The following is a 15593-nucleotide window of genomic DNA, read 5'->3' on the forward strand; positions in this document are numbered from 1 at the left end:
TGCTTGAGATACTTCAACCCGTCGGATAACACATGGCATCTAGTCTGGTTTTGTGTGATTAAAAAAAATAGACAGTTATCGACCTCCTAGTGAACCACAGCCATAACGTCGTTGACAAACAGTGAAAATAGCAGTGGTCCAAGTGTACTTCCCTGAGGAACTCCGGAGCTGTTCGAAAAGCAATCAGATTTAAAAGTGCAATTACAAAGAGCAACATGACAATGGACAAGATACGATCGAAGCCAGTGACAGATTATAGTCGTGTAGCCAAGTTTTTTTTCCAGCTTAGCGATTAGGAATCGTCAGGGTCAGTATAGAATAGAGATCAGCTCTCTAGTAGTTTTATCAGTCAGTCCGATTTTCGCAGTCTTCCTTCTGAAAGGCACACACGTTTCTTCCCCTACTCCCCTACGGTCGACTCCAATAATGTCGATGTCGTTGGTTCTAAAAAAGGGATCTATTTTCACGGCGGTTCCATTTCTTTTCACGCCAGATCTTCGTATCGCACCCCATTCGGCGCCATGTGAATCAGCTTAATTAGTTTTGTAGGAAAGCCATCTTCAAGTACTTGCTTCGACTATTCATTTCATTTCGCAAAATCGTGCGCCGCCTAGAAGTCCACAAACAAATGATAAGTACGTATTTCATATTCACGATATGGCTTCAGTATTGATTCGAACATGCAGGGGTTCCAGATAAAGCAGTTGACTCAGATTTTTATAACTCGAGATTCGGAAAGGATCTCTTCACTGCCATCTACGGAATGCGAAACGTAAAAGGCGTCGATGCACGGACTCGATTCTGTCAACTCCGTTATTATTGTTTGAGCTCCAAAACTCGGAGCTGAATTCCAAATAACACTACAGCGATTTGAGACAACAAACATCCATTAAGCTTTTGGCTGTCATAAAGATGCATCCCAGCGCACGAAACGTCTTACCATCTTCATAGGAGACGTGTTGTTCACACGTAAGTTGCGAATCCAAAATCACTTTCAGATCCTTCATATGGATGACTGTTTCTATTTCTACTAGTAGAAGACGTTAGTTGAAGGAAATCGAGTCTTTCTTCGAAAATGAAATCACCACGCACTTTTTCCAATTTTCACACATGCAGTTCGTACTAAACCAATCATCGAAAGCCTGAGCTTGATGTTGGAGAAATCTGAAATCTAAATCTGAAAACTAAACGGATCAGACCAAATATTTTGAAATCGTCCATGAAAGAAAAGCACGGAGTCAGTATTTAGCATAATATGCACATCATTGAAGTACAACCGAAAGATTAACGGATCCGAATGGCTTCCTTGAGGTATTCCTGACTTAGAAGTTAATGTGAGCGTTTGACAATCTTCAATCTCTCGGTTCCTAAGGTACGATCAACTGGATCCATTGAAGAACAGTTTCGTTGAACCCCAATCTATTCATTTTTGCGACTGCAATATCGTGATTCACCTCAAGGAAGTGGAAGACAAATCGGTGTAAAAACATCGGTTTGAGCGCGATGTTCCTTACTCTCTGTTGTGTATGAAATTGGACATAGTAAATTTGACGCTGTCGAACAGCATGACGTAAAGTCATATTGATCGTCGCTTAGGTACTACTGATAGTGAGTCTGAAATCATCATTTCTGACAGGTTCGAGACAGCACCTAATGTAGTATTTCCATGATAGTTATTGATGTTTCAGTTATTTCGCAATTTTTTGAATTGAAATATATTCGCAAATTTACAGCAAGATGGAACCATTGGCATCATCCCACACTCAATACTGAGTAAACGAGGATAATTCACTTCTTGATTATTAAATTTAGTGGCACTTAATTTTGAGATATTTTCAATGAGCGTACACATCATTCGAACCGGATTATTTCTGAATGTAGGTATCTTTGCACATGGAATGATGGAAAAGCTGTCCGCCTACACTGGATGAAGTGAGAAAAACGGTAAGGCCGTTAGGATGAAAAGGAATTTCGGCCGACCTTCTGAAAATCGAGAGTGACTAACTGCACGAAGCAATCCACCGCGTGGTCGGGATGATTTGGATGGAAGAATTAATTCGAATTGATTTCATTGCCTCTGTCTTCAAGAGGGGCCACAAACTCGTGTGTAATCACTACCAAGGCATAACGATCCTCAATTACGCCTACAAGGTAATCTGTCGCCCTCATTGGCTGAATCCTTTGCCAGCGAATACCAAAGCGACAAATCATGGATACATTCCGGGAACAAAACTTGCGTACTCATTATCTGTTCGTGGATTTCAAGGCGACGTACGGTTTAGTGTTACGAAACGAACTGTGGTAAACAATGCTGATACACGGTTGTCCGACAAAACTTATTAAGCAGATTCATACGACACTGAATGGACCAAACCAAGCGTCAAAATAGCCGGAGACACATCCGACTCGTTGGTGACGTTAGATGGATGGAAGCAGGACGATACTACCTCTAATCTATTATTCAACATAGCGCTCGAAACTGCGATACGAAGATCTGATGTGCAAAAGAACGGAACCATCATCGCGAGACCTCACATGCTTCTTGGTTTCACGGACGACATCGCAATCATTGACGTTGATCGCAGAGCAGTGGAAGTGGCATGTTTGCCTTTTAAAAGGAAGATTTCAAGAATCGGACTAACTATAAATTCTGGCACGACAAGGTAAATACTAGCCGGTAGAAACGAGACAATCCAAACTGTGATGGTTCCGGGGTGGAAACCGATAGAGTACGATACGAGGTTGTTGACGATTTCATATATCTTAGAACACTAGTGCCATATGATATCGATAATGACCGTAAGGTAAAAATGCGTGATGCAGCTGACAATTGCACTTTCTTTGGTTTAAATAGTCAACTAAGATGTTGAAGGATACAGAGTATCGAGTACTTAGCGCGATTGAGAGAGAAATTCTGCGTTCAATACTAGACGGTACAGTAGAAACATTGGACCTATATGTCTTGTTTTTTTCATCATACAAGAAATTTACCAAAAAAATGGGGTGTTTCTTAAACAATGATTTAAACTTTTACGGATTTGATTTTTTTAAGATGACTAGAAATACTTTCAGATATTTTCGTTAGAAATTTATATATACTTTTTACTAATAATATTGTATTTGCCATTTTTTGGTGATCTATACCACAAAGCATGCTATTTCATATGACAGCAATGGTATTTAATGTAAAGTGCCCTAATCGAAGATTTTGCTATTTGAAAAAGTTATATTTTTGTATAAAAGTTTTCATAGCTTCGAAACGAAAAAAGCTTAGTAGTTGGAGTTCAAGGCAAATCATGCGCCCTAAAAGAATCTTCAAGTTGTCCAAAGGGTACTTTAGTGTAAAATAACTACAAAAGTTATACATATAAATCAGATTTTTAAGAAACACTCTAAAGCTTACATTTGGATTTCTCGTTCAATGGATAGAGTTTGAGTGTCTTCAGCTAATTTGTCTAAAATGTGTTGTTCTACAACTTCATCGAAGACAGTCAAGCTCTATCTTGAGCCGTTATAAAGTACTATTTTAAATCTTCCTAAAATTAGAACTACTCTAGCTTCTGTTTAAACGAAAAGAAGGGCCGTGCAAAGTACAAAAACTTTTATATACATATTGTAAGGCTAAGTCATTTAGTTATAGCAAAAACTTAAAATTTCTTTTTTCATTTTTTTATTTTGACTAATGTAGTCACACTTTTTTACTTTTTAACAACATTTAATTAGCAAGAGATTCCTTATTAGGGAAAATTATGAGAATTCTAGAGCCATAGTACTAAAATGAGAACTTTTATACAAAAATATAACTTTTTCAAAAGACAATATCTTCGATTAGGGCACTTAACATTAAATACCGTTGCTGTCATATGAAATAGCATGCTTTATGGTATAGATCACCAAAAAATAGCAAATACAATATTTACTCGAAAAAAAGTTTATTTTTAGTAAAAAGTATATGTGGGCGATTCTCATGGTAAAGAAGGACAAGTCTGTTTTTACCGTAAGACATGTTGGTAGACTTGAGCAATTCGTAGTAACACTGCCTAAGCTCGACTACTGCCAATAGAAGACAAAAGATTAGTCAGTAAGATTTTAAGCCTGTTTCTAACGACCCTGCCACTTTTAGTTTTCCGATTTGTATAGTTCAAATTCCTTACTCTCACTTGAGCACTATGGCTCTAAAATTTTCAAAACTTTCCCTACTTAGTAATCTCTGAAAAATTGAATGTCGTGAACAAGTAAAAACGTTAAAATTCCTGCTACATTTACGTTCTAGACCTCTGTGCATTGGAAGGCACACGACAGACAACAGTAGACTGGATATGTAGTGCGAATACCGGAAGAGAGACCAGCCCAAGTTATGCTCAGTAGAGAACCTGAAACAGGTCGTGGTCTTCGGAGTAGACCCCGCACTTGCTGGTAGCTTATCGTTGAACTGAAATTCGACTAGCAATGAACATTATTCAATTACCGTAAATTATTCATTATGTGTCGACGATAACCAAACAGAAAAACAGCTTGTTGAAAGGGTATTGAGCCTCGTAAAAGGAAAGGGTCTCAGAGTTCAGGGTAGTTTACAATTATTGAACGTTTCCGGTTTCTCAAGTTACATACCGAGAGGTGTCAAAAAGTAGATTAAATTTTACCGACACTTTTAACCTTAAACGTGCCTTTTTGAAGGTTAATCCATATTGTTTATAATTTTTCCAATTGCGGGAAAATTTGATTGCAGAGAATTGCTTTTATATTCAATGTATACAATTATAGATGGGAAGTTAGGCTAAGGCAAGGATTATTCGATTTCGTTTCTCGACATTTTTGGTGACTTAAATGATAACTTAACAGTTTCAGAATATTACATAAACCACGTATCTCACATTGCAAGGTGTTATTCGAACCAAAAGAAGAGAAAACTGGAACTTCCTTTAAGCATCAGCTAAAGATATTGTCCATCAGATTCAACTAGAAGTTGAACCAGATTGCTTTTACCCTTTAAACTTCACTAATGAAACAATGAAACGAACATTAACATTCTAACAAACCGTTCAGCATCTACCTCAGCCGGGTCATGCCGAACAAGTCTCAGAACTCTTCACGCCAAGACATCGAAACCATGCAGAATTCTATCCCTCGCAGTAACAATGGAATCGTGCCTAGAATTTGCACCGACGTAATAACGAAATTTAATTAAAGCCGACCCTTTCTTCTCACCGAGACAAGTCCGTTGACCTCCTGAAATAGAACCAAAAAAAAAAAAAATAAAGGTGGGGAATGCTAACCAGATCCGAATTGACCGAAGCAGAACCGACTGGCATCATCGCAAATCTCGCACAAGAATCCAGTTTTGAAAGTGTTCCACCTTGAACGAAACTTGTCACACAAGCTAATTCCTATTCACACCCAGGTGTGATAACGTATTTGTTGTTCTATACCTTCTAACTAAAGATGGCAATGAATGAAAGCGAAATATATGTGATGAGCTGAATAATACGCAATTTATAAGATTCCCTCCCCACACACGCAATCCCGGAACACCTGTGAGTTCCGGAGAAAGACGATGACTACAAATGTTGCTTGATGGTCCAAGCAGACGAACGAAGGCGGTAACATACCTGTAGGAGTACTTGTAGACGCCGTGCTCCAGCGAAAGGGAGGTAAAACACAATCCATCTGTTTCGCACACGTAGTTCTGGTCCTTACAAATGTCACAGTGACATTTTAATAATTCTGCAACAATAAATTAAACGGAAAAAATAGCTGGTGAAAGAGAAATACATACTTAAACACAGAGGCAGTGGAGAAAAATGGATACTATAGCAATGCAAACACATGTTGCCGGAGACCGCTTCCGAGCGTCTTAAATTTATGGCTTTTAATTTAGAATCACTTGGTTCCGCTAAGGTGGGAAAAGCACGCGGGTGCGCATGGGATGGGTTTTTTTGGGATTTTTTTTCACCCGATGTCGCTAAGAAAAATCTCCCACGCCTGCTTGGAATGAGCATTAGTGTGACTTGAAAACTTTACTTTCCTCAGAAAATGTTTTACTATTCAGATGAGTTCAAAAAATTTCGAGGTTCCACTGAAACTTCAAATAAATGAACTAATGTCCATATAAATAGGGGTTCCTGCCACAAAGAAAAAAATCCGCTAATGAAAATTTAGCCATGCTAACGTCGATGCACACAACCCTTTGCGCTTAGCAGTCGGAAGTTTTCCACATCAAGTGACGACCTGACGGGAACGAGTTAGTTCATTAAGTTGTCAAGATGTGCCAAACAGTGCAATTAAGGCGAAATCGGACAAGTTCGTTGAGTTGTTTCGAGACTGCATGGGTTTAATCAGATTCTTTACAATGACTAGATGAAATTTTGGTTACTTTACGGAAAACGACTGCGAGTTGAGTCACGAAATTCTGTGGGAGATTTTTCATATACATATTTGACTTGTTGATTTTCAACTGAATAAATTCTAGTATACTTGTTAACATCTATTAAAAACCCAAACGTCAACGCTGTACAATCCTAACGTTGGTTGTTATGGCCGCAACCATAATAAAACAAGAAAAAAACACTGCCAACCAACCTCCCCCTAAGACCCTGACCCCGTCCCCAGAATGCTTCATTACCAAAAACCACTTAAAACCAAAGGAAAACATACAAACTTACTCGTTTTATTTTTATCCGCCGTCAGCGTCAATGTTTGCGGCGAATTATGCGACAGTGACGACGAAGACGACGCTGACGACGGCGCTGCTCCAGAGTTGCTGCTGCTGCTGCCTGCTGCGTTGTCATCGCCTTCGCCAGCAACAGCGGCGCTGTTTTCATTCGAATTTGAGATATACTTTCCGTTGATGTGCTGCTGCTGCTGCTCCTTGTACAAGGATCCTCCCATCGCCGCCGAATCACTACTGCCACCGGTACCGTAATCGTTAAGACTGCCACTACTGCTACGTTTGCTGTTGGTGTGCCGAATGATTCGAGAGGCTGCGAGAACGGGCGGGGGGTGAAACGAGAAATTAAATTGAGAGATTAGCGAGGTTTTATTTCGATACGGGGTTTGTTTTGCTTTGGAGTACAGTTTTGCTTAATGAGTGCGATTTCTTTATTTGGCGAGAACGCAAAGGAATTCTGAATCGGATCGGTAATTTTAAGCGCATCAATTCTCATTTCACGGGTCAACAATTTTTGCAAAGCAGCTTAAATGTGCTCAACCCTATCGAGGCTACATTCTCTACCAGAAATGATATAGTGTAACCTTTTATCTACCACGCCGACGTTCTTTTGTCTATCATGCTAACCTTTGAATACCGAAATTAACACGAGTCAAGCCATTGGGCAAGAAAAGTTCAAATTATTCCATTAGTAATTATGACAAAGAACCGTTGATACAGTTGTCGGTACAATTTAGTTTCCAAGATATTAACACTTATCGAAAATTTTCAATCAACATTTCTCATAATTTATGCAAATGTAGTTAAAAAAGCACTATTGCCGTTGGGGAAGATACCTAGGGATATGAAACGATTCAACTTTAAAGCTTTACCATCTCTGGACGTTTAAATCTTCAATAATTGTATGCAAGGTCCCTGGAGGTTTCAAAGCGAGGCATGAGGTGGGCACGTGCTCACCATATTCAACCAGAAAGTACTCTTTCGCAAGTTTTTAATACATAAGAATATTTTAGCATTTTAAATGCGATATTCATCGTGAAAGTTTCAAGTTACAATGGAAAATAAAGAAATGTTCTGTAAAATACGTGATTTTGTGAAAACATTGTAGTTCATTGAATTTAAAACTAAAAACAATGTTTTGGAAACTTGCCTGTTTCGTAAATAAGAATATTTTAGCATCATAAATGCGATATTCATTGTGAAAATTTCAAGCTACAATGGAAAATAAAGAAATGTTCTATGGAATACGTGATTTTGTGAAGATATTGTAGTTCAGTGATTATAAAACTATGAATAATGTTCTGAAAATACGTCTAACACATAAATGCAAACATTTTGATATAATGAAATGCGATATTCATTGTGAAAATTTCAAGTTACAATGGAAAATACAGAAATGTTCTGTAAAATATGTGATTTTGTGAAGATATTGTAGTTCATTGAATTAAAACCTATGAACAATGCTCATGAAAATTGTCACTCACATATATACGAACATTTTGACAGTATAATATATGCGTGTCATCGCTATGAAATTTGAAATATTTCCGAAAAGTGTCATTTTCTGTATTGTATGCAATTTTGTGAAGATATTGTAGTTCCTTTCATAAGAAATTATGAACAATCTGCTAGAAATTGGTTGCCTACATCAATCCAAAGTGTTTAACATAATAATATGCGTAGGTCATCGCGATAGATTTTAAGTTCTTCACAAATATTGGAAATTTCCAATTTTTTGTAGCACTTGCTCCGACTTTTTTGTCGTAGAAAGATCAATTGTGGTCAAATTTAAATTCAAACTGTTTCAAATTAATCTAAAGTGTCCAAAAAATCCATTGATACCAAAATTGTTCAAATTGGTCAAGCGACTGCTGAGATATAGCGATTTGAAAATACCGTACCGACTTTTTTGAGGCATGGTGGTGAGAGTGTTAAAACATTTATATATAGTAACATTTTGGTATATAGTAACCCTTACTAAATCAATATCGTTAATGGATAAAACAAATATCAGTGGTGTTTAGTGGCATCCTTGCGGAAAACCTAAAGTGATTTCTATTGAGATTGAGCATGTTATACTTACTTTAACGAAGGAAAGATAGTAATCAACCGGTTGATAACTGAAGAATCTCTAGTCATCGACGTTTTAGTACAGAAATGCCACAGCATGCATTCAAACTTGCATCAACTCAGTAATCCATACACACGAATGTCTTATATAACGAAAACTATCAGTCAAATTTTCAAACAAACAGTAGAACTAGTCCTGGAACCGAGTAATATATCCAGAATCACGTCAATATTTCTTAAAAATTGAGCGAAAATATTCATAAGGAGAACTATCATTCGAAAACATCGTTTTTGTAGAATTAAGTTGGATTTTTGTATTTCAAATTCAAATTCATCTCGTCAGTAATTAGCACCAACTTGGGGCCAAGTAAGACGATGTAGTTACGCTAGTACCCAAATTAGCACTAGTTAGGCACTTTATTCAAACAGGCATCATATATTGTAACGGCATTCAATTAGTAACGCACTGGAAGGTGTGAAGTATATTTTTCAATATTAAGAGCCATAGTATTCGAGGAGTTGAAGGAAGAAGTTTAGAAAATCGTGGGATAGGGTCATTTGAATTGCGAATCACCTGAGTCTGCGGCATGTCCGGACAAGCGTAAAGTAACTTAGTACCGTCATGCCGTTGGAACCAATAAAAAGTTAAGGCACGGAAAACTTCCAGCTGATTCGCATTTCAAATGCCAAAATATCATGACTCATGCCAGAGAAGAGAAGGGCCACTCGAAATCAAAACTTCTCACAATTCTTTTTAAAATCACTAGCGGCACGTGGTGTCGAAGCCCTGCAAAATACACTGTTAATCAACACATTAGTTAAAAATTATACGAGGTTACTGGTATAAAATGTCTAGCAAATTCATCCCCGATAATCCGACAAGTGGTCAGAATATGTTCTTCCAAATAAAAATTGTCATGCAATAATTAACCCATCTTTCAAACATTGACTGCGTTTTTGGGTTACAAACGGATATTTTACTTTAAATATTAACCTATCCTTTTCCATCGAAAAACGAAAGTTTTAATGTAGAAGTTTGTAAGCATATATTTACGTTTAAATATCGAAACTTTTAACTGCATAGTTCATTCTTAGTGCACTGACCAAGAAAGATTTTCAATGTATATCTTCCCAAGGGTTATTGTATGTCCTTTCTTTTGAGAACCACCACATAAGGATATTAAATTTAAACACAAACAGCATTTTGATAGCCAACCATTTTCCTTTTCCAGGATTCGATATAAGTTTTTTGGTCCTAATAAAAGTAGAGGAAATTAGTTTTTAATTATTTTCAATCTTTAATATTAAAGGCTGCTTTGTATAAATTCTCATGAGTACCTTTTCAAGGATTTAACGTCGCATTTCAATTTTTAGAAAATGTCACCAAGGTCTGTAAACCATGATAGGCTCGAAAACCTCAGCGGATTAATTCGTATGAAAAATGCAAACGACAATCGGTCTGACTACTCAGTGTTGCCACAATTAAATCTGCACTGGAAGTTGAAAATTTTTCGTATTCTGTACTAACACAATGACAAACAAAATTATTTTATATAATTATTTTTCATTCGAGATAGTAATATACTGAGTTGGTGCTGATGCTGATATTTGGCTGCGAAAAACCAAAAATCAGTTATCAGTTATTTCATTTGCGATAAAATTTCGCCAAAAATCAGTCAAAATTCCAGAGTATTTAACTGGATAATTTCAAAATCAGCTCCAGTTCAAATTCTCGTTGTAATTTTGTTTTCAGCCCAAGCTGAGCTGCGGCCAGGGCCACATTGGAAGCTGTGTTTCAGTCTAGAAAATCTTTTAGCCATCTGTTTTGCTTTAAACACAAGGAAGATCTGTGTAAAATTTCCAAAAAAAAATATGAAAAATTGAAATATTTCCAAAAATCAGCGGAAATCGGTGAAATTTTCATAAAAATGTTAAAAATCTGTCTGCTGAATAAAAGAAGCTGCGACCAAATATTTGGCAATCTATGAGACGTTTGATTGGCAACTCAGTGGTGGGTTTTGTCAACAAGTTTGATTTGCTTTACTCCTGCGAACAGAAAAACCCGTCAGACAAACATCTTTCATTAGTTCAGATTCGTTGGATGTTGGATAGAATCAACGGTTTTGTCGGACATTGTGCCCAGCAGTGCGGAGTAACGTCAGAAGAAAGAATCAAGAAATAATCAGCAACACGTCTCATAGATTGCCTAATTGTTTAATAAATCTGTGACATTAAAGAAAAATTTGTGAATGTGGCAACTCTGTCTGTGGCTTGTACTAACATTTGGATGCGAGATGTGGCAAACCTGGATTCAGCAAATCAAATGAAGCCTATAGAGTTCTATGCAAATCATTTCACACACAAACTAATTGGAGGTTTGTTTTCCACCAACTGTCATATATAAAACTGTCAGTCAATTTAAACATTTGAAGTAGCTCGCTTAAAGTATTTTTTTCAATGGTGTTGTCATGATCTACGCCGCCGTAAAACTTATTCCAGATACGTACAATACTGATTAGTTAGAACCCGTATAAATAAATAGCATTCCAGAAATCTTCGGAACCATTTCCAAACTATTCGTATAATGCTCACCATATTCGGAATACTACTGATATATTTCATCATTATAATTTAACTGTTTTACTACCATACCCATTTTAGTTATCATTTCCAATACCTTCCGTTGGTTAATGGTGAATCTATTGTTGAACGAATTATATTGAAAATGGTTTTGAAACGATTGGTGCAATGGTTGGCATATGGTACACATTTATGCGGATCGCCATCTTCTGAAGAATGCTTCGTTGACACTAAGTGGACTGACACTTTATCCAATTGAGCTATCTCCGTAATATTGTTAGACGAGGATTTTTGACCATCTTAAACTACAGATTTTTGGAGCGTGGTAAACAGATATACGAATAACAAAGCCCACCAGAGCAATATTAACCTCTGGCGCCAAAGGACAATGTAGTATAGAAATCTTCAATATAGGATACACGGAAGGTATTGGAAATGGTAACTAAAATGGGTATGGTCTGTTATACTACCAAATTATTAAATTATAATGATGAAATATATCAGTAGTATACCGAATATGGTGAGCATTATACGAATAGTTTGGAAATGGTTCCGAAGATTTCTGGAATGCTATTTATTTATACGGGGAGTGCAAAATAATATTTCATCAATCGATAGAATTGAAATGTGAAGGGGGAGAGATTTTTTTCTCCAGCTTATATTTTATCCATCACTAGACCTAAAATATGCATGCCACTATAATCTGTATGGTTCTTGAATGGTATGTTGTCAAAATGTATATGGAAAACAGCACATTTTGGTATGGTGACTGTTCTTAACAACCCGTTGTTTGTATGGTCGAGTATGGAAAAACGACACTGGTTATGTTCGATATGATACTAGGCAATGGTTAATCTTTTGTTGAACGAACCATATTGAAAATGGTTTTGAAACGATTGATGCAATGGTTGGCATATGGTACACATTTATGTGGGGCGATCCATCATGAAAATATTCCGACCGAAAAGCTATTTTCGATTTGTTTTTCTCCACTTATGACAGGTGGAGTAAAGATGCTGAATTACTGAACTCGACTAAAGATTCGCCATCTTATCCCAACTAAAAAAAATGGTTTGGCAACATTATTTTCCGCAAACTAGCACCGCAGAGTTGCAACGTCGATAATTTCTTCATCATGAAGTGCTGTGTGAAGTTTTGTACCAATAAAACTACCGCCGGTTTTAAAAATATTGGTTTTTTTCGCTTCCTGGTAAACTACGACCTTCGTGCGGAATGGGTCCGATTTGGTGGTTTACCAGAAAATAACAACATTGCGGATAGCTGCAATGGTTGATGCAACTTTTAGAACGCACTGTAACGATAAAAGTTGTGTTTTACCTTGCCTTAGAGATTCGAAACAGAAATTTATTCAAAATTTTAACTCACTATCACAATACTTTCCAAAATTCATTCATCAGATTGCAACATTTGACAAGTCTTCTGCTCGATTGGAATGACATTGACAGGTCTCGTGCTCGATTGGAATGACACTGACAGATAAATGGTAAACAAACTATTGACGTGTCGAGCCTTCATCCAGAAGGATTCAGCGTCCTTAAGGTGGAGGAAAACAAATCGTTGAACACACTAATACAGTTACAGATTGTCAAGTACTCTATGGGTGCTTACAGAGTGGCGGCGAGAAGCTAAGCTGACATTATAATGCGAGAACCCTGCTTGCTGCAAACCAAAGGGATGATGTCAAAGTGAAAGCCGAGCGGATCTGCAGAAATTTTATTGTAAATCTACTGCGAGAACGCTGCGTCGAACCATGTTAAAACAGTAGAAACTATAATATTTATTGTTTTATGATTGTTTGTAGGGTAAATGCTATTGTAAAATTCTATCCGGGTAGGCTGCAAGCAGGTTTCTAGCATCTCGCATCCTACTGTCAGTACCAGCCCCTACACAGTTTCTCGCCGCCACTCTGCAAGCGGCCTATTACAATAAACGCAAGCAATCCGCGCAGATCCACTCGGCTTTCATTAGGTTTGTTTCAATACACGCTTCTTGCTCCTAGCTGCTCCGTAGCAAACAGGAACAAAAAAAAACTTGCTAATTTTTAATTCGGTTTGCTACTAGAAGTAGAAAATGAGAAGTACTTCCAGTTTCTCCCGGTACTGTACGGTACTGTGACATCAATCCTTTGATTTGCTGCAAGCAAGTTTCTCGAATCCCGCATCCTAATGCCAGTGCTAGCTCCAGTTCAGTTTCTCGCCATCATTCTGTCAGCGGTCTAACTCAACATTTACAACCTGTTTACTGGTATTCATCGCAGTGTTAAATTATTTTATATGTCATGTTAAAAAAAATCTGCACTTTTTTACAAAAATATGTTATCCGTATCGTACAGAATCTGTACCAAAAATACTCGAAACTAAACCTTTACCTTTCTAGATAAATCTGTACTTGTGACAACGCTGTTACACACTTTTCAGATCTGCGTACCAAGAATTTATCAGTTACTCAGCAGCCAAGTTAAAATTATTATTTATCAGTTACTCAGCAGCCAAGTTAAAGAATTTTTCTAAAAAAAAATTAAAAATAGTTAGACAGTTAGAGAAAACAACTCAAATGCTGTTCCGACGATGGCGGGATTTTATACGTTAATTGGGTCATTAATCGATTTGTTCTGATGCAGCTGACGTATGATCGAACTTTTTTTATTTTCTTGTTCGCAAAATTACAAATATTTTTTAACACAATTGAATTGTCACGACAAAATCTTCCATTGGATTGCCTAATATGGGACCATTCATACATTACGTAACGCTTTTAGGGGGGGAGGTGGTACAACAAGTTGTGACATAGGGGGGAGGGGGAGTTAGCTAGATCGTTACGTAACATGTTTTCACCGAAGAAAAAAAAATTTCTGGGAATTTGTTACGTAATAGGGGAGGGGGGGATGGAGAAATTTGTGACAATTTGTTACATGTGGGGAGGGGGGAGTCAATTTTGGGCAATTTTTGCGTTACGTAATTTATGAATGGTCTCTATGTGATAAGTGCTCTTGTGACTTTAAGTACTTACATTAGCTTTCACTGCATTGGATTGGAATTCAAAAAAGTTTACTTCTTCAGCTTAATTATCACAAGTAATATTTTGACGACAAATTATGACAAATGGAAAAATCCACCATCCATGCGGAAGATCACGTTCCACTACTTAGAAAGAGGGCTCTGCAATCATGTGTTGCTTAGTAAAGGTTCCTTACGAGTTGCTCTTTAATGTGCCAAATTAATAAAAGCTTTCCCGTCGGACCAGGTAATTAGAGAACATTCCGTTGAAACTGGATGATTGTTTGGACGCCCCGCAAAAATAACAGATAATGTCGTTTTAGAAAACGAGCGTTCAATGATAATATACAGCAATAAGCATAATATCAATCAGAAAAGTAAAATCTATGATACGAAATGCAATAATACATTTTCTGTTATTTACTGTACGCTTTAGCGAAGCTCGACCGTACTGCCTGGAATGATTTATACGAGCCAGTCTTAAAATTTATACTAGTTGAAACGTCATACGGGTGCACTCTCACATCAAAGCAAGGAAAACCAGCAACAAATCCGATTCGCTTTTGTGAAAACTTTCGTGATTTTTTTTGTTCTAAGTGGTACTTCTCTTCTCTGCTCATGCGGTAGAAGACAAAGGGTTAAGTAAGTCGCCGGGAAATTCTAAGCTTGCTCATATGACCCTATTCTAAACTTTGTCCTTCAACTCTTTGCTCTTCCTCGAGTACTATAGCTCTTAATATTGAAAAATATACTTCACACCTTCCAGTCCCTTGCTAATTAAATGCCGTTACAGTAGTTAAAAATTGACTCAATAATCGTTAATAAAAAAGGGAAAAAGGCGTCATGTGACGCGATGAATTCGAAACACAAAAATCCAACTTAATTTTTAGTTAGGTCTTGTGCCCTTATTGCACAAATAGGCTACATCCATTTTTTCCTTTTCGGTAATGAACATTCAAGGCCGTAGCGTGGTCTAGTGGCGCCCTTAGCAGATTCTCAGTTTTGCGTCCCTTTAGTGTTTACCTTGGCTTTCTTTTCAGTTTGATTTTCGAACAATAATCATTACATACCAAGCATAGCACCAGTGCAGGCACATTTTTTTCCTCGGGCTCTTTTGGAGACTCGCTCGGTGAATGCGTATTTAAGAAGTTCCTTTCTTTAACACGTTCATTTTTCCCGATCGTGACTACTTACAATCAGCAATGACCGTAACATCCGAAGCCGCAACCACCAGTGTGGACATGTAGGCTACAAATAAC

General features: G+C 37.3%; 1 protein-coding gene across 2 annotated transcripts in view; it reads right to left on the minus strand.

The window, feature by feature from the left end:
- Positions 1–15593, minus strand: part of LOC131683094 (TGF-beta receptor type-1) — a 179702-nt gene that overhangs the window by 99146 nt on the left and 64963 nt on the right. For both annotated transcript variants that reach the window (XM_058964912.1, XM_058964911.1), the window contains exons 2-3: positions 6663–6980; positions 5610–5724 (exon numbers count right to left, since the gene is read on the minus strand). In XM_058964912.1, coding sequence (XP_058820895.1) covers positions 5610–5724; positions 6663–6980 — 433 coding nt within the window. The remainder of the gene's footprint in view (positions 1–5609; positions 5725–6662; positions 6981–15593) is intronic.

Source organism: Topomyia yanbarensis, chromosome 2 (genome assembly GCF_030247195.1).
Source record: "Topomyia yanbarensis strain Yona2022 chromosome 2, ASM3024719v1, whole genome shotgun sequence".
Classification (NCBI taxonomy): Eukaryota; Metazoa; Arthropoda; class Insecta; order Diptera; family Culicidae; genus Topomyia; species Topomyia yanbarensis.